Consider the following 19588-nt stretch of genomic DNA (forward strand, 5'->3'; position numbering starts at 1 on the left):
GCCATTCGGCCCAACCAGTCCATGCCGGCGTTTATGCTCCACTCGAGCCTCCTCCCGTCTTTCCTCATCTAAATCTATCAGCATAACCCTCTATTCCCTTCACCCTCTTAAGCTTATCCAGCCTCCCTGTAAATGCATCTATACTATTCGCCTCAACCACTCCCTGTGGTAGCGAGTTCCACATTCTCACCACTCTCTGGGTAAAGAAGTTTCTTCTGAATTCCCTATTTGATTTCTTGGTGACTATCTTATATTGATGGCCTCTAGTTATGCTCTTCCCCACAAGTGGAAACATTCTCTCTGTATCCACTCTATCAAAACCTTTCATAATTTTAAAGACCTCTATTAGGTCACCCCTCAGCCTTCTCTTTTCAATAGAAACGAGACCCAGCCTGTTCATCCTTTCCTGATATGTATAACGCTTTCCTGATAGGTACATTAATAGAAATCAAACAATATTATTGGACTCAACAAAAAAATAGGTCACTAATCATTCCCTGGACTATTATAGTCTGCACCTTTAATAAGCAACAACAAAAAGAGTTTGTGGTGTGGTAACCAAAGCACACAAACCAAGAAGGTCCCTGGTGCCTGGCTTTGGCCTGTGCTACTAAGTCAAAGCTGAGGAGGTGGTGGTTCTGAAGGGATGAGAAAAAGACACAACAATTGGCCAAGGCTCCTGGCTGCTTTGCACTGACCCTGCTGAAAGTGTGTGTGTGTGTGGATGCCAAGTAAGCTCAGTTGAGATGTCTCCCAAAGCTAAATAGCCCACTGATGCTCACTGTATCAGCACAGACACGAAAGGCCTCTGCCACTTGTGGAAACCTAGCCCAGAGAGAGAGAGTCTTCACCTTCAGCAGAGAAGGGACGAAGGGAGAAATCTGAGCAGGCGGAAATAAAAGGGAAAGAAAACAGAAAACACATTACCAAAGTCCACGATTTTGATGTTGTCCTGTTCCGGTTTCTTCACAACAATAGATTTCTTCCTAGACAGCCTCACTTGCTGAAGTAAAGCCCTTTGTACATCACGGGAAGTGTAAATTGTTCCTGGGAAGATTATAAAACATAATCTTGATAGGGTATGATAGTGCAACTAAAAAATAGGTAGCAAGAAAACAAATCTCCAGTAAACCTTATTTGCTGTTTTCTTGTGATTGACCCATGTGATAGGTTGGCTGATCGTGTACTTACTTGGATCAAAATGGACTTCAACAATGGTACGCACAGAGTTGCTTGGTCCCAGACCACGGACTCGGACACTCTTAAAATCTTTCTTGACATTTGAGTTCCCCAAGAGTTCATTCAGCTGGATGGAGTGGAGATTGTGGGACACATAGTTAAACAATCAGATGTTAGTAGCGCTCCAAACTTGGCTGTAAACAATGTGATTAATCAATTCCTTTTCAAGAAATAACCCTACCCCCGATCATGCAAGGTTCTCAACCAGACTTTTGTGAGGAGTAACCTCTTTGCTAGTCTTCTGTACTCATTTAAAAGCCACTGACTGACTGCCCAATTTTAGGTGGGCCTTTGAAAGGTGAAGAGTGCAGCCATTGTGGATAGAAGGGGAAATCTGAGGGCAAATCACCCTGCACAATTCTCAAGTAGCTCCCAAAGATCAAGTGAAGAGCAATATTAGCAGATGCCTGTACGGGAGGGTTCCTAATGGGGGCACGGGAGAGGGAAAATGGCGGAAACCCCATTACTGCCTTGTACCATGTTCGATTTTTTAAAACTGAAGAGCATCTGCTACATATGTTCCTTACCCGCAAAATGACAAGAAAGGTTTATTTTACTGCACCATAAAGGCAACAGCAGTCACGGACTGAATGGTGGTGAACGGCACCCAGGGAAGAAACAGCATTTCCCACAGGTGGCTGGCGAATGGAGAGGCTAACCACAGTATTCTGTGGCACTAAGACCCAATTCAATTTTCATAGAGAATAAAGATAGCTAACTGTGGGCTAGTATCATCCAATGCACGGCAACTAAATCAGCTTGGGAAGTGAGATAAATGCACAAGTTACTGGTCATGATGCAGAAACCAGAGCTCACGACAACTTAGCAGGCTAATCTTTACATTCCTCGGAATGGCCAAACTTTTGATAATTGAGCTTTACACGGTATCCATGAACTTTAATCTTCCTTGGCCTATATACTTGGTGCAAATCAGAGGAGAGAGCTTAATTCATCAACCGCCAACTGTCACTTACAGCACTTTCAATACTTCTGGCAGTTTCTCCAAACAGTTCAGACTTAGGATCATCCATCTCTGGCGTGTAAAAAAGTTCTTGGCCCTCGACCTCTTCCAAAATGAGAACTCCTTGGAATACCTTAGTAGCTATTGAAAGCAGAAACACAGAGGGGAACCTGGCATTAATCAATACCCTAGTCAGCAACGATAAACAAGACTGCATCACTGGCTGATTTAAAGGTGAATGGTTGGTAGTGCCAGTCTTAGGGTTAGTAGGATGACATAGTCTTTGAATTAGTAGATCAGAGGACGCTTGGAATAGGTGTACATGTAAATTTGGTTCGTAACACAATGCCATAAATACCAGATGTTACCACAAGTTTTGCTCCACAGCTCCGAACTACTGAGGTTGGCAAGAAGTTAAGTAGACAAAGAGAAAGAGTCGTTAGAGAAGAGGCAGGTTTAAACCAGCAGGAACTGAATAAAGAAATCAAATTTCGAGAGCAGTCATTTTTACACAGAAATTAAAACACACTTTGCATCAGTGACATTCAGAGTCTGCACTTTCATGTAGGAATGAATACATCACTGATTGATTCAATCCCTTCTATTATATGAAATGTCATCATTTACTTAAGCTCTTGATTGGGGGTTTATGGAGAGGAAGAATCGCTAACACATTTATCTGGAATGAATTCAAAATCTATAATTTTCAAAATAAGCAAATCTATTTGCTAGCGCAATTCACGTCAGAATGTATTTTCAGATTTTTTTGGTAAACTTCAAGCCTGCTTTTTTGTGCTGGATATATATGTCTAGGTAATTGGGAAGAAAAATAAATTGCCCGGTTCACAACCTAAAACTGCTGAACTATTTTAATAAACTAAACGAAAAAAAAACACTCAGGATTTTTTGTTCCTGTTATGTTATTATTCTGCTAAATGTTTTTACTAAATTGCTGGCTGTGCTATTTTAACACTAAATGGGTTAACAGATTGTGTTAAGATAACGCAGACAAAAATGTTACTACATTAACCAGTGCAGTAAAAACACACAGAGAAAAGTGTACCCTGTGGATCCATCAGGGACTTTTTGTCTCTATATTGCTACAAATTCTGAGATTCTTTGAATTTTCTATACCAGAATTGTTTTTGAAGACAATAAAGCCTACATTTTCTGTGCACACGCTAGGGCAGCCCGTGCTTTATCGCTCCATGCTGGCATGGGCAAGGTACCACCAGCGTACACTCGGAACATCACCCCCGAATAATGCAGTTCACTCAACCCAAGGCATTCTGACAAACACTATAGAGCAAGCCGCCCCTGGACAATTGCTAGTGATCTCAGCCAAGTGTGGTTCTCGCGTTCTTGCAAGGCACTTACGTGGACAGTTGCTTCCCTCACCATCCACAGACGGTGTTTTTCCATCAGGGCAACAGCCAAACTCTGTGTTATCACACGATGACCGTTCAACTGGGACAGGTGTTGGAGCAGCTACTAAGGACTCATTGAAACCTATGGATAACAAGGACTAAACTGTAACCCAGGTCAACGGAATACTTAGTTCTGATGCTGTTAACTGCATCTTTTTAATACTCCACTTAAGCTTATAAGCTCATTAAGGAATACTGGATCTGATAGCCACACGCATACATACTGATAGACAATTAACACTGAAGCCAGTTATTTTAACATTGTTGTACATTGTATAAAATTATGCTATCCATATAATAACACTACAAAATATGATAAACTGGAATCATTTTTACTTGTCTACGTCCTGATTGTATTACTGTACTCCATTCTCTAACACGGTATTGGTGGCGAAATCGAGCTGTATAATATTAGCGTATGAACATTTAACACAAATCATACAAAATTACTTTGTCCACTATTTTAAAAGAGGAATTAATATATTAAAAATAAATGGTTAACGGCGTAAAAATAATGGGTTAGAGGAGTTTTGAACGAATTGGCACGATGGGCACGAATGGCCTCCTCCTGTGCTGTAAGATTCTAACATTAAGCATTTGGATAGTGCGATGTCACAATTTTGGTCTCTAATCTTAAGTATTTTATAAAAATCGGGTTTAACAGACAAGAGGAGTGAACTTTTATCGAGTGTTTGTAAATGACATGCCACAGAAAAAAAATGTTGCCTTGACAACCGATAACCTTCGACGATGTCATGAGGTCACTGCGTACCACACACATCAATTCAATAGGGTTGTCATCACAGTCACTTATTTAATTTTCAGAACATTGTTAAATTACGTTTTATATCAATCCCCTTGGCGCAAATAAAGAATATGGAACAAATCTGTATGCAGTAGAGACACGCCAGATAAACCCAATGTAAGGCATGAATTATTTAGCTGCAGCTGGCTGCTTGATAAATATTGTATCTAATGAGTGCTACTCTGCACCTTCTATTTACAGCAATGGGTTTTAATGTATATTCAACTTAACAGAACTATTTGAAAAAAGCACTAAAGGCAATTCTTGCACTGCCTTTGAATTCCAATTTTACATTCTGAACTTCAGTTTACAGCAAACAGGGACAGACCGAGTTCAGCTGCAGCAAGGGCACAGGTCGGGCACATCTGACCGCATGGTTGCTCGGAGAACATAACGGTAAGTTTTACCTTCAATGGGAACAATAGGTATCCTACAGCCTGCTTGAGAGGCTCCAATTCGATAGTGGCCGCTGACTCCTGCATTTCAAATTCCGTACAGGGAGAGCATTTTAGGCAACAGTGCTGCAGGGGGGGTCAGCCCCGTAGACTGTAGGAACTTTGTATGAGGTTTCACTGTTGGAATTTGTGCTGATTCACCAGACTAATTTTCAGGCCACGCTCGGTAAAATATGGCCCTCAGGTTACATAGGAGAGCTCACAAGTATGATGTCCAAGCCAACACTTCAATTCTATCTTTTAATTTGTTGGATCCGGGGGCAGTTCTTTTATATCTCTCCTGAACTAGTTTTGATCGCCTAAGGTGGTCGGAGAGGAACTTCCCAGGTTTTCTTCCCCCAAATTGGCCCGGGTTTTTTAATGTTTTTTCTCGCCTCTCCTAGGAGACCCGTTGATATTGGGTGGGGTGGGGAGTGTATATATTGTGCTGCACAAGGTATCACAAATTGTGTGGGGCAGGCAGGATGGACCAAAGGGTCTTTTCCCGTCCGCCATCGTTAGAATTTCAGCAATAACAACAGAAAATGCTGGAAAAACTCAGCAGGCCAGGCAACATCCGTGGAGAGAGAAATAGAGTCAACGTTTCAGGTCAAAACCCTTCGTCAGGATTGAGAGAAAACACAGGAAATGAAACGGATTAAAAGGCCAGTTTGGGGGCTGGGAAATGGGGATGAGAGAACAAAAGAGAAGTGAAGAGACATTAAGAGGTATTCAAAACAAGACGAGATGGTGATAGGACTAGTGGAGAGACAAAAGACGGCTCTAGATTAGGTGTGAAATGCGCTGACAGAATGAGAGACAGCTGCCATGTGGGAGAGAAAGGGGGGAAGGGCCAAAACAAAGGTGTGGATAAAAAATATATAAAAATGTAATAGGGGCCGAGGTTATGATCTGAAATTGTTTCCTGCTCTCGCCCTGAACTAGACAATTTCATTCACTTTGCCTCCAATTTCTACCCTTCCCTCACCTTCACATGGTCCATCTCCGACTCTTCCCTTCCCTTCCTCGACGTCTCCGTCTCCATCTCTGGTGATAGGTTATTGACCAACATTCACTACAAGCCCACTGACTCCCACAGCTACCTGGACGACACTTCCTCCCACCCCGCCTCCTGTAAGGACTCTATTCCATTCTCCCAGTTTCTCCATCTCCGCCGCATCTGCTCTGACAATGCCACCTTCCACACCAGTGCTTCCAACATGTTTTCCTTTTTCCTCAACCGAGGATTCCCCTCTACCGTGGTTGACACGGCCCTCGACCGTGTCCATTCTATCCCCCGCACTTCTGCCCTCACCCCTGCCCCTGCCTCCCGGAACCACGATAGGGTTCCCCTTGTCCTCACCTTTCACCCCAGCAGCCTCCACATTCAATGGATCATCCTCCGCCATTTCCGCCACCTCCAACGCGATCCCACCACCAAACGCATCTTCCCCTCCCCTCCCCTTTCAGCATTCCGTAGGGACCACTCCCTCCGAAACACCCTAGTCCACTCCTCTATCACCCCCAGCACCCCTTCCCCTTCGCCCGGCACCTTCCCGTGCAAGCGCAGGAGATGCAACACCTGCCCTTATACCTCCCCCCTTCTCACTGTCCAGGGCCCCAAACACCCCTTCCAGGTGAAACAGCGATTTACTTGTACTTCTTGTAATCTAGTATACTGTATTCGCTGCTCACGATGTGGTCTCCTCTACATTGGGGAGACCAAACGCAGATTGGGTGACCGCTTTGCGGAACACCTCCGTTCAGTCCGTAAGGGTGACCCCGAGCTTCCGGTCGCCTGTCATTTTAATTCACCGCCCCATTCCCACTCAGACCTCACCGTACTCGGGCTCTTGCATTGTTCCACGGAAACCCAGCGTAAGCTCGAGGAACAGCACCTCATCTTCCGATTAGGCACTTTACAGCCTTCCGGACTCAATATCGAGTTCAACAAATTCAGATCATAACCTCGGCCCCCATTACATTTTTATATATATTTTTTATCCACACCTTTGTTTTGGCCCTTCCCCCCTTTTTTCTCTCTCCCACATGGCAGCTGTCTCCCATTCTGCCAGCGCATTTCACACCTAATCTAGAGCCGTCTTTTGTCTCTCCACTAGTCCTATCACCATCTCGTCTGGTTTTGAATACCTCTTAATGTCTCTTCACTTCTCTTTTGTTCTCTCATCCCCATTTCCCAGCCCCCAAACTGGCCTTTTAATCTGTTTCATTTCCTGTGTTTTTTCAGTCCTGACGAAGGGTTTCGACCTGAAACGTTGACTCTAATTTCTCTCCACGGATGTTGCCTGGCCTGCTGAGTTTTTCCAGCATTTTCTGTTGTTATTTCGGATTTCCAGCATCCGCGGTATTTTGCTATCGTTAGAATTTCAGCCTTTGGACATGTTGCTACATTATTGGTATAGCTTCCAACTGCAGTTAGCAGTCGTAAACTTTTACACGTAAAGTGGCAACATTACACCTGACAAACCTTTGAGTTCAGAGAACTGCAAATCTTCAACTGTAACTACAATTATGGCTTAGATCAGCCACGTTTATTATGCATTTTACATAGTGATCAACTCATTGGCTTAGATCCACCTAAACGGCTGAAGTGTTTTTCAGCCTTCAAAGGTGGTATATCATCCCCCACTTAAAGCAGTGCTGCATGATCAAACACCACTAAAAAGGGAGGAAACTCCAGCTAAGATGTAATTGGGTTTTCCTCCTGTAACCTAGAGTTGAGTTGCTTTGTGCCACTAAAGTCAACTTTTTTTTGGAGGGGAGGTGAAAGAGATGAGGTTAGCTTTAAAAGTTAAGCCTATTTGTATTTGTTCCAATAATTCTAGGACACCATAGCTCTATTTCAGTACTCTGTGCAGTACATAACAATAAAGACACTCTCATGCATCACCGACTCCACAATAAACAGACATTCCCATGCATTACTTTACCAAATATTAGCAATTTACATTACCCAAAGGTTCTACTCCACTAGCTTCTAGATCGCCACTTGCTTCGAGATCTGTATCCCCACTGAAATCCCCACTGCCTGACTGTTCAGGGGGTTCAGATGGAATGACTGAGGTTGTAGGCCTGGCAATGGTTGGGCCGCTGGTTATCGTGGATGTCTTGGCTCGGACATGTGACCTTGTGGTATGTGTAGGCCTTGCTGTGGATCTAGGACTGGGCACTGCTTCAAGAATTGAAGAGTCCATCTTTCCAACCCGTATTGTCGGTATGTTTTCTTCCCTTGCTGAAGATGTGACCGTTGATGGGGACATTTTCGACCATTTGGTTGTCTGAGGAGAGTGTGTGGTAGGAGTAGTGGTGGGTCTCGATGGAGCTCCTGTATAGAGAGGTGAGATGGTTTCTATAGAGTTACAGAAGTAAATGAAGGTATGTTTAGGAAAACATAGCACCAAAACACATAGGTAACAGCAGGTTTTAAGAATTGGATCCTCAATTCAGGAAACCCCTTTATCCTAAAGAAACAGTGAAGTGTATTTTAAGCTATGTATGCACACAGCCAAGTTTCAGGATATCATCAGGCAGATAAGTAAATCTAACTTGTGGAAGCATAAATCTCTTTGCATTCAGCCTTTAACTCTTTGAGACTGGACATCCAATGCAATTTGCATGAAATATAAGATGGTTAAGATTAACTGCAGAAGGTCCTCAGTCATTTTGGGCTCATACGCAAGAGACATAGCCATTAGCCCATGAAAAGGCCCCCGGAACAGTGAACAGACATGCATGCACTTCAACAAAACATCCCTTATTTTACTTGCTGCTGTTCTTAACAGATGAGGTCCTGAACACTGGCCAGGCAACACAAGAGTGGAAGTTTCACAATGGACGTCTGACCTGGCAAATATAAAATTCTAGGGAGAAAAAAAAAATCTAGGTATTTAAATGCGACACACATTGGCCACGATTTCGCCAGCCGTGGAGAGTCTGGTGCGGCCGGAGTAGGCAACGGTCTCAAACCCTGCTCCCGTCTTCAGCCTGCCTCCTCCCAGTGATTTTTCATTGATTGGGCTTGTTAAGCCCGCCCTGCGAGGTTCCCGGCCAATTAAAAGGAAGTGGGTCTGATGACGCATCATCAGCCTGTTTCCTTAAAGGGGTCGTGTCCACATTCAATTTGACAGTTGTTCTACAGCACTGAGGTGCTGCAAACACTGACAAACACTGCACAAAGGTGCACGTCTACACCCAGGCTCTCCCATGACTCCCTTCATATGCTTATGGAGGGAGTCACAGCACGCAGGGAGGTTCTCTTCCTTTCCAATGGGCGGAAGAGACCTCCCCAGGACACCAACGCAGCCTGGTTGCACATTGCACAGGAGGGCACAAGCAGGGATGTGGTCAGGAGGACCAGGCTGCAGTGGCGCAAACCTTTCAATGATCTCAGTAGATCACGAAACGTTACTGCAAAGCCTCACTCAACCTCATCCTGCTGTGCCACTCATCACATCCCCATCACTCTGCCTTCCCTACCTTACTCCTGCACATCTTTACTCACACCAACTTACCTTGCACCGTCACCCATCCCTCGCTATCTACATTATCATTTCCCCATCTCACTAGCCACTCCTCACACTCACCCTCATCCTTGTCCAATCATTCAAACTAACAACACACAAGGGTAGGCACTTGTGTGTTTTAGCCAATGTTTGTGTAAAGTTTCTGTTAATGTGTTGTCAAGCATTGAAATCTTTACCACTTTGCCTTCTTGGACAGATTTGTGTGCATCTTTGAAAGTGGCTTAGTGAGTTCCAGTGAATGGTGAGACATAACGTCCCACCCATCCACAATGGTGATGAGTGTGAAAGGAATGGCTTGGACATTGTAGGGATGCTTTATGGTGCTGGTGTGGGGTGGTGCCAACTTGGTGCATCATGTGGTAGCCAGGGTGTACAGCGTCAAGTGAAGCAAATCTGGACATGGTGAGGCCATCCCTGGCGTCCTGGGCAGCAACGTGCATGGGTGATGATTCCCTGTGTCCTGTGCAGCATCAGTTGATTGCGGAGAAGGTGGGTGGTGTTGTTGGTGCTGCTGGTGTGCCCGGTGCTGCTGGTCTTGGGGCGGATCGTGGTGGGATTCTGAGGACCAAGGTGAGATATTTTCCAAGGGCACCGATGCTGTTGGAATAGATGGCAGGTGAGGTTGAGATGGCTGAAGCGATCTGTCAATGGTGAGAGAGGTTGTTCCAATGAGGTGACACTGGATAGAGAGTTTGTTCCAAACACTTGCAACCTGCATAAAGCTGTCTACCAAATGCAGTAAGCAACAGCTTTTAACCTTGGAAAATGAAGAGCTATGAAATGGGAGCTTTTATAGACCATTTGCAGCTGTCAGGTTAGTAAATCATTCCATGCTGACACAACAATCGACCTACTTACCTGACGTGATCACCGAGCAGCAGGAAAACTCGTTAAAAACTTGGTAAAATGGTAAGTACATTGCAAAATGTTGCTTAACTACCTTTTAACAAGCTTTTAAGAATCTAAATTGGCTGACCCGCCGCTTGGTGTCGGGTCTGTTCAAGAATGACAGACCCGATGCTTGGGAAACTGACAAGAAAGCGGGTTTACAGCAAGATACCGACCCGCTGTCAATCTCTTAGATTTTGACAGCGCACCCGCCTCCGAACCCACACTCTGAGCCATTGTTTTTCAGGGAAGTACCTATATATTATAATCCAGCACATAGCAGCTGTGCCACTTCCTGAAAATCACAGCGGCAAATGTTTTTTTCTGCATCAGTGGTCATTATGACCATGTAACACAAGATTGCCGTACCCACCCATGTCACCACATGACAACAGTCAGGGTCTTCCAAGAGATCATTGCAGATAATGGCAAAGTCCAGAGCTGCAGGAAAGGGTTAGAGAAATGTAGCTACTTGAAAGTAACACAACCAATACATACAAATCAGCATAAGGTGCCCATTGCACCTGGACCGCGTTCCAGAATGTGAATCTTATACTAAAGCATGTGAATGTCCGTTGTTACGATCTGACATGTTTTCCAAACCTGGACAGACATTTTGGCCTCAGAGTTTGTTTCCATTCTTAATTCCACAGTCAACAGCTGCAAACACGATTTATTTCCGCTGCAGTTCTCAAAGGGTGAAAGAGGAAATGACAGCATTGTAATTCACAGGCACTACTGGGAAAACAGCTAGTGGAATTGTGTAATAATCAGAATACCTTGGTTTAAAAAAAACTGCAGGAGCGGCAGAATAAAATGGTAGTATGCACTAACTCATTAGCATCTGGTTCACTAATGTCCTTTAGGGAAGGAAATCTACTGTCCTTACCCGGTCTGGCCTATATGTGACTCCAGACCCACAGCAATGTGGCTGACCCTTAAACTGCCCTCTGAAATGGCCTAGCAAGCCAGTCAGTTGTACCAAACCGCTAAAAAGAAGCATAACATTACTGTGGGAGTACCTTCACTACACGGACTGCAGCGGTTCAAGAAGGCGGCTCACCACCACCTTCTCAATGGCAATTAGGGATGGCTAATAACGCACGCATCCCAGGAATGAAAAAAAAATATATATTTAACACAGAATAATGATTACCAGAAGTTATGTGTTACGTGCAGCCAGAACTTACTAAGTGGCACCTCCCCTAAGTGGCACCTCCCCCACTGGCCAAGTCAGTAGACGAACTGCCTGTTATGGTACTGAGCCATACAGACAAAGAAAATCCCAAGTTCAATGCTTTGGACTTTTCTGGTTTCAGCTAGGGCAAAGGTTGGGGTGTTCCTATTCGGGATCCACGGGCTGAGGACTGGGCTTAGCTGTGATGCCTTTTGCATCTGAGCAGCAGTGCCAACTCTCAATTGCCTGGTTTCACATGCGACAGAATGCCACTTGGGAACGGTAATGGAGGAGCCTGCCGGCCCCAACAAAACACGCGTCCAGGGAGCAAGGGAGAATATCGGAAAAGAAACTTACAATAAAAATACAAGGGGCTGTTTACAACATGACTTGAACTCCATCAAATTATTACCTTTAAATTAATCCAGTTGATGGTTGTTTTTTTTTAAATGATAAAACTTGGGGGAGAAATTCGGTATCGCCCCGTTTGGGGCGCGATTATCGGCCGTGCGCAAAGATTAGCGCCTGGCGCTAATTATCGCCTCCGACTGCAAACTTGGCTTCTGTCGCCCCTGGAGGTGATTGGAGCGCTAAATCAGGTGCTGCACACCTGTCTAAAGGCACTAACGCTGAGGAGCGAGGCGCTACCTCAGAGCGCTGGCGAAGCTCATGTGATGTCAGTCAGCAATGGAACACACACACTGGCGCCGGCCAGTTCTTAAAGGGGAGGGTTGATCTTGCTCTCCATCCACACCCTGCTCATTGCAGCCTTGAATCTAGGCCTGGAGAGACCTGTACATCAAATCTGCTGGAAAGAACAATGGAGAGGCCCAGGGAAAGGGCTCAGAGTGCAGCCCCCATAGTCTCTTCTAAATCGATGCAAGGAAGATCAAATCAAAATGAACCTGCAAAATGCTGCTCAGTACCCAAAACTCTTTCACACAGCATTGAATCTCTCCAGAAGTCTCTCTCTCTCAGAATGCGTGGTGCAAAAATGTCGCCGACAAAAAAAGGCAGGAAGCGGTCGCCTTTAAATAGCGCTCCCCCAGTCCTTTCCCGACTGCAAAACGCTCCCCTCAACCTGTCGTTGCTAGCAGCAGGTGGTAAGGCAGGGGGCGCCACTCAATATCTGGTCCGGGGCGCTGCACGCTGGACTGACGTCACGATCTGCCGGCGCAGGAGATTGTGGCGGTAGTGTTTAGCGCCGCCGCAAAATGTCTGGTCAATTTCGCAAGCGCGCAAACATCGCCGCGCCCGGGCGCTAGTTGCTTTGCTCCCCATTAGCGCCCTCTTAAGGCGTTAACGGGAGGCGCAAACCAACCGAATTTTCCCCCCCTTATGTTTAAAGTTTGGAGAGCTGCAAGATTCAGCTTACGTCCATTTTTCTTTGCTGGGAGTGACGATCAGGTGTTGTCACAATTTGCTAACTTGTTGTACATCACTGATGTGTGCTGATAGTCAAAGAAAAGGATCAACAATTGTAAAATAACTGCAAAGGTATCAATAATCTGCAGTCCGATTCCTGCGAAATGCCACGCCCACTTTATAGGGCAAATTCACCCATGTTGCGTTGCTAGCAGGGGGCCACGTTCAAAGGGACCGGTTGTTGCCGACAGGGTTTCAGCACAGCAGCCCTGATTCCCTAAACCACACTCTCTTCACAATTTTTTTAATTCATTATGTGGGATGTGGGCATCGCCAGCAAGGCCAGCATTTAGTACCCATCCCTAATTGCTCTCAAAGGTACTGGTGGTGAGCCGTCTTCTTGAATAAGTGGCCTGCTAGGCCATTTCAGAGGGGCAGTTAAGGATCAACCACATTTCTGTGGGTCTGGAGTCACATATAGGCCAGACCGGGTAAGGACGGCAGATTTCCTTCCCTAAAGGACATTAGTGAATCAGATATGTTTTCACGCTAGTTTTATGGTCACCATTACAGATACTAGCTTTTTTTATTCCAGATTGAATTCATTGGCCTAGAAATTCGGTGGCGCCCCAAGCCTGGGCGCCGGAATGTCCGCTCCAGATGGAGCCACTTGCGCCAGTGCGATATTCAGTTTCAGCGCCCCAAACGGAAGTGGGGCGCTGCTCGAGGTGCCCCGCGTCCCTCTTGGGGCGCTGAAACTGAATATCGCAGTGCAATGTGCCGCAGCGCCACATGCTGCGGCACGGCGCGCTGCGGTACTGCAGGCCTTCCTCCCCTTCTTAAAGGGGAGGGGCCTGCACCAGCGCGATCTCCGATCGCGAGTGCCGGCAAAAGAGCCCGGCACCGAGGAGAAGTGCCGGGCTCTTGGGACACAGCCGACACTGCCCGGGGGTATCAGGAGGCCGGGGACGGCGGCGCGAGGAGGTGCTGGCAGGCGGCCAGCGAAAAAAATGGCCACCCCGCACCTCCCCTTTAATTAGTGCCACTACCGCCACAGGTAGGCCCCCCTGAACCGGTTGCAAATTGCGACCGGCGCTACAGGGAGGGTGGGGGGGCGCGACCCAATATCGCGTTCGCGGCGGTAGCGGGGCGCTGCGCACACCTATGATGTCATCGGTGGCGGTGCAGCGCTACAGGCTAACGCCGCCATTAGCGCCCCGCTAAATTTCACGGGAGGCGTGGCCAGTGGCACTAAAACCACTAAGTGCCCTCTTTAGGCGCTAACTGGTGGCGCAGCCCACCGAATTTCTAGGCCATTGAATTTTAAAATCCCCAGCTGCCCTGGTGGGGTTCTGGGCTCATGTCTCACAGATCATGAGTCCAGGCCTCTGGATTACTAGTCCAGTAACATAACCACTCTGCTACCGTACCTCGAATAGCTCCCCACCAAGCGCATGGGACTGCTGAATTTGCCCATGTATTTTATTAACAGTTCTCTCCGGAGACTATTTCCTCATTTGGCCACTGCATCAAGCCCAAGACCTGCACAGCATCTAGTCAGACACATCTACTTGAATTCCAGCTACTCATTGTAAGTTCGGGCTGCAAATAGCACACTTACATGGAAAGTGTACTTCAACTATCTCACTGCTCACATGAATTTCCATTGAGTACCTGAAATCGATGTGAAGGTTGACTATCCTTGGATGCAATACTCAGGATGAATTGATGGTGATGACTGAAGAGCAAAGGAATCTTTTGTATTTAAAAGCGTTCTTTGCAGATGTATTATTACTTTGATTTCAGTACAGCCCATCAGAGTGCAAGGGCTGGATTTTCCCTGCGGAGGCGGGATGTCAGCGGGAGAGCTGGTTGGCGGGTTCCGGTCCTGCTCCCGTCAGCAGCTGCTCTCTGAAAATGATTTTCCGTAGATTGGCCTCGTTAAGCCCGCCCTGTGGGGTTCCCGGCCAATTAATAGGAAGCGGGTCTGATGACATCATTTGATGACGGTTTCCTTAAAGGGGCCATGTCCAAATTGATTTTGACAGTTGTGCTGTCAGTGTTCTACAGCACTGAGGTGCTGCAAACACTGACATGCACTGCAGAGAGGTGCACGGCTGCACCCAGGCTCACGCATGACTCCCTCCATATGCTTATGGAGGGAGTCACAGCACGCAGGGAGATTCTCTTCCCTTCCCATGGGCGGAAGAGACCTCCCCAGGAGATCCAACGCAGTCTGGTTGCACATTGCACAAGAGGACACAAGCAGGGATGTCGTCAGGAGGACCAGGCTGCAGTGGCACAAACCTTTCAATGATCTCAGTGGATCACGAAACCTTACTGCAAAGCCACACTCAACTTCAACCTGCTGTGCCACTCATCACAGCCCCATCACTCTGCCTTCCCTACCCTTCTCCTGCACATCCTTACTCACACCAACTTACCTTGCAACTCCCATCCCTCACACTCACCCTCATCCTACTGCAAGCATACCAACTAACAACACACAAGGGTAGGCACTTGAGAGGCTTAGCCAATGTCCATGTGAAGTTTCTGTTAATGTGCTGTCAAACATTGAAATCTGTATTTTCAACACTTCACCTTATTGGACAGATCTGTGCGCACCTTGAGATGTGTTTTACTGAGTTCCAGTAAATGTTGAGACATAACTCCACCGCACCCCCATGCCCCGCTTTTGTAATGAGTGCTAAAGGAATGGCTTGTACATTATAAGATTGCTTTATGGTGCTGGTGTGGGATGGTGTCAACCTGGCGCATCATATGGCTGCCAGGATGTACAGCGTCAAGTGAAGTAAAGCTGGCCATGGTGATGCCATCGCTGGCCTCCCGGGCAGTAATATCGTCAGGAGCTGAAGCCCTGTGTCCTGTGCAGCATCAGGTGATGGCGGAGAAGGTTGGTGTTGTTGTTGGTGATGTTGGTGAGCTTGGTGATGTTGGTGTTGGAGCTGATTGTGGAAGGATTCAGAGGACCAAGGTGTGATTTTTTCAAGGGCACCGATGTTGCTGGAATAGATGGCAGCTGCAGGCGAGATGACAGAAGCGATCTGTCAATGGTGAGAGAAGTTGTTCCAATGAGGTGCCACTGGATATAGAGTTGGCTCTAAACACTTGCAAGCTAAAGAAATCTCTATGGGGGAGAAATATGGTTACGCCCCGTTTGGGGTGGTAACCGAATTTGCGCCAGCCATTTAGCACCCGGTGCGGGAGTACCACCCCGGCCGCTAAATTGGGCTTATCGCCCCGGCAAGGAAGTGGAGCGCTATCTTGGGCGCGCCACTTCCTCTTGGGGCGGTGTCTGGGGCGCAAAGCGCGGTAGCGCCGGAGCACTACGCAGCTGCTCCGCGTAGCGCTGACACGTTTCATCGCCCCATCCCTTCCGTTAAAGGGGAGGGATGCTGCGCACTCTGCAGCCTGTTTGACAGCCTCCACTAGCCCACCAAGGCGGCGCGGTGCCGGGCTTGCGCGATGGCGGCCACGGCCCACGCCAAGGGCCGCCACGAGGAGCCGACCCGGAGGTCGGCCAAAACAATAAAATGGCGGTGCGAGGAGCAGCCGGGCTTCCCCTTTAATTACTGCCTTGCGAGTGGAGGGCGGCCCGGTTTGCGACCCGCGAGGCTATCGCTGACACCGCCTGTGGCAGCTTCGCAAGACACAGCCAGATTTCTGCCGCGGGGTGGTAAGGGGCTGCGGTGGGGCGCTAGGGGGTCGCGTCGCTCGGCGATGATGTTGTGTGATAGGGGATTTGAGCCCCGTTGGGGGCGCTAATGAGAGGCGTAAGCCAACCCAATTTTTCCCCCATATGTCTTACAAATGCAGTAACCAACAGTTTCTGAGCTCTGAAACTGAACAGCTGCAACATGGTATCCTTTATACCACTTCTGCAGCTGTCAGGTTATCAGATAAATCAAAGCAGACTCAACTCACGACAGGGTAAGCTGGCGTGTTCCCCAAGCAGCGGGTAACCCGTGGGGGAAGCACGGAAAATTACACGGTAGCCTCAAAATAGCATTAAATTGTCTGTTAACAAGCCATTGAATGAGCTCAATTGTCTCCCCTGCCGCTTGGTGTCGGGTCAGTACTGCGCAGACAGGCCCGACACATGGGAGACTCGCGTGGAGGCGGGTTGACAGCGGGTTTCCAGTGCATAGTCTCTGAAAGGTTGATTCTGCTGCTGGGAAAAAGGAGCTGCATTCACCAATGTAAGTGGAGGAGGTGTGGCGGCTCACAAACACTGATCCCCTGGAAACCAAACTGAACGGCAATTAAAATCTGGATTTCTTCAACAAATCAAACAAATCTGCTATGGAACAAAGCATTAATCAGTAACATCACCTTTCCAATGGCCTTCTTTCAGAAAAGCTTCACTCTGTATTCACGCGCCTTGTAAACAGGGCTATATCATCATGTGAAGACATCAGTGAATTCTCCTTATCCAGAAGTGGAGACAAAATGCCTTTTAGCCCCGCAAGCTTCATTTGACTCCAATTGGGAAGCAAAGCCACTGCAGGAAGTTTCAGGTAGCTGTTCCCCCCCACCTCCCTACTTTTCCCTTCCAAGTTAAAACATCACACTGTGCTTGATCAACTCCCTTACCTTGACAAGGCCCCTGGTGCGTAATTGTGATTACTATGCCCTGGCGACATGCAATAGTTTTGAGCTGGCACTCGTTTGCGTAGGTTATGCCATCAGAGCCACAGACCTGTTGTGGTACAAAGAGGCAAATAAGCAAGGGTCACATACACATCACTATTCGAATGACATGCTAAACAACGCAGGAACAAGGGAACAGGAATAGGCCATTCAGCCCCTGGAGTATGTTCCGACATTCAATTACAGGAAACTTTGTGCTATCCGGCACCGACGGGACCGAGCTGCTGCCGTCCCCTCAAAACTGCCGGACACTCCAGAGCTAATGTTGAAACATACGGAGATTTTCATCTCCATATGAATCAACAAACCCTGTTGCTTAGCAACAGCCTCTAAACAGTCAGCAAGCGTCTCTGTAGCGTCTCTAGCTGAAGCTGTTGCTTAGCTACAGACCCTGCAGAGCTTGACTGTTCAAAAAAAAGCAAAGAAAAGAAACGAAAAGAATAAAAAACGGCTCCTGATTTTTGCCGGTGGCTCGAGCTTGCCGGACGGTTCGCCTCCGGATAACACAAAATTTCCTGTAGATCCTTACCTCAACTCCTAGACCTAGACACTGAAAGCTATGTCACAGATTAGGAACACCAGGAGGAGGGGAATGCACAGGAGGCTAGAACCAGAGGACTGTATGCCAGGGGCTGGAGAAGATTAGAAAAGTGGGGCATGGGGCATAGAGGGCATTTCTAAATAACAATAAAGATCTTGAACGTGATGCATTAGAAACAGGGAATCAGTGGAAAAAAAGAAAGACTTGCGCCTTTCACAACCGGACATCCCAAAGTACTTTTTGAAGTGCAGTCACTGTTTTAATGTAGGAAATGTAACAAGGGCAATACAGTGATCATGGGGGGCTTTAATCTACATATAGACTGGGCAAACCAAATTTGTAGTAATAGAGCGGAGCACGAATTCATGGAATGTTTGCAAGATAGTTTTCTAGATCAGTACGTTGAGGAACCAACTAGGGAACAGGCTGTTTTAGATCTAGTATTGTGCAACGAGAAAGGGTTAATTAATAACCTTGCAGTAAAGGGGCCTTTAGGGAAGAGTGACCATAATATGATAGAATTTTATATTAAGTTCGAAAGTGATTTAGTTAAATCCGAAACTAGGGTCTTAAATTATATAGGGCCCTGGAGAGACTACACTTAGAGTATTGTGTACAGTTTTGGTCTCCTTACCTAAAGAAAGATATATTTGCCATAGAGGGAGTGCAACAAAGGTTCACCAGACTGGTTCCTGGGATGGGAGTATTGTCCTATGAGGAGAGATTGAGTAGACTTGGCCTATATTCTCTAGAGTTTAGAAGAATGAGAGGTGATCTCATTGAAACATACAAAATTCTTACAGGGCTTGACAGGGTAGATACAGGGAGGATGTTTGCCCTGGCTGGGGAGTCTAGAACCAGGGGTCACAGTCTCAGAATAAGGGGTCGGCCATTTAGGACTGAGATGAGGAGAAATTTCTTCACTCAGAGGGTGGTGAATCTTTGGAATTCTCTACCCCAGAGGGCTGTGGAGGCTCAGTCGTTGAGGATATTCAAGACAGAAAGCGATAGATTTTTGGATATTAAGGGATATGGGGATCAGGCGGGAAAGTGGAGTTGAGGTAGAAGATCAGCCATGAGCTTATTGAATGGTTGAGCAGGCTCGAAGGGCCAAATGGACTACTCCTGCTCCTATTTCTTATGTTCTTATGAAATGCAGCAGCCAATTTGCACACAGCAAGCTTCCACAAACCGCAATGTGATAATGACCAGTGATGTTGATTGAGGGATAAATATTGGCCAGGACACTGGGGATAACTCCCCTGCTCTTTGAAATAGTGCCATGGGATCTTTTATTTCCACCTGAGAGAGCCTCAGTTTAACATCTCATCCAAAAGACAGCTCCTCCAACAGTGCAGCACTGTATTGCGCTAGAGTGTCTACCTAGATTTTTGCACTCAAGTGGGACTTGAACCCAAAACCTTCTGACTCTGAGGTGAGGGTGCTGCCCACTGAGCCACGGCTGACACAGGGAATCAGTGGAGCTTAATATGGAGGAGGGGATGGATTACTGAAGGGCATGATCGGGGCAACAGA

General features: G+C 46.9%; 1 protein-coding gene across 11 annotated transcripts in view; it reads right to left on the reverse strand.

The window, feature by feature from the left end:
- The window catches only part of agrn (agrin), a 540540-nt gene that overhangs the window by 54104 nt on the left and 466848 nt on the right, over positions 1-19588 (reverse strand). For 8 of the 11 annotated variants that reach the window (XM_085967315.1, XM_085967316.1, XM_085967311.1 and 5 more), the window contains 6 exons: positions 17455-17560; positions 7841-8236; positions 3578-3709; positions 2214-2341; positions 1192-1306; positions 928-1047 (listed from right to left, as the gene is read on the reverse strand). In XM_085967315.1, coding sequence (XP_085823441.1) covers positions 928-1047; positions 1192-1306; positions 2214-2341; positions 3578-3709; positions 7841-8236; positions 17455-17560 — 997 coding nt within the window. The remainder of the gene's footprint in view (positions 1-927; positions 1048-1191; positions 1307-2213; positions 2342-3577; positions 3710-7840; positions 8237-17454; positions 17561-19588) is intronic. The other 3 variants (XM_085967313.1, XM_085967319.1, XM_085967320.1) reach the window with 1 other exon arrangement.

This window comes from Somniosus microcephalus, chromosome 25, assembly GCF_052327205.1.
Source record: "Somniosus microcephalus isolate GS21.2 chromosome 25, FLI_Smic_1.0, whole genome shotgun sequence".
NCBI lineage: Eukaryota > Metazoa > Chordata > Chondrichthyes > Squaliformes > Somniosidae > Somniosus > Somniosus microcephalus.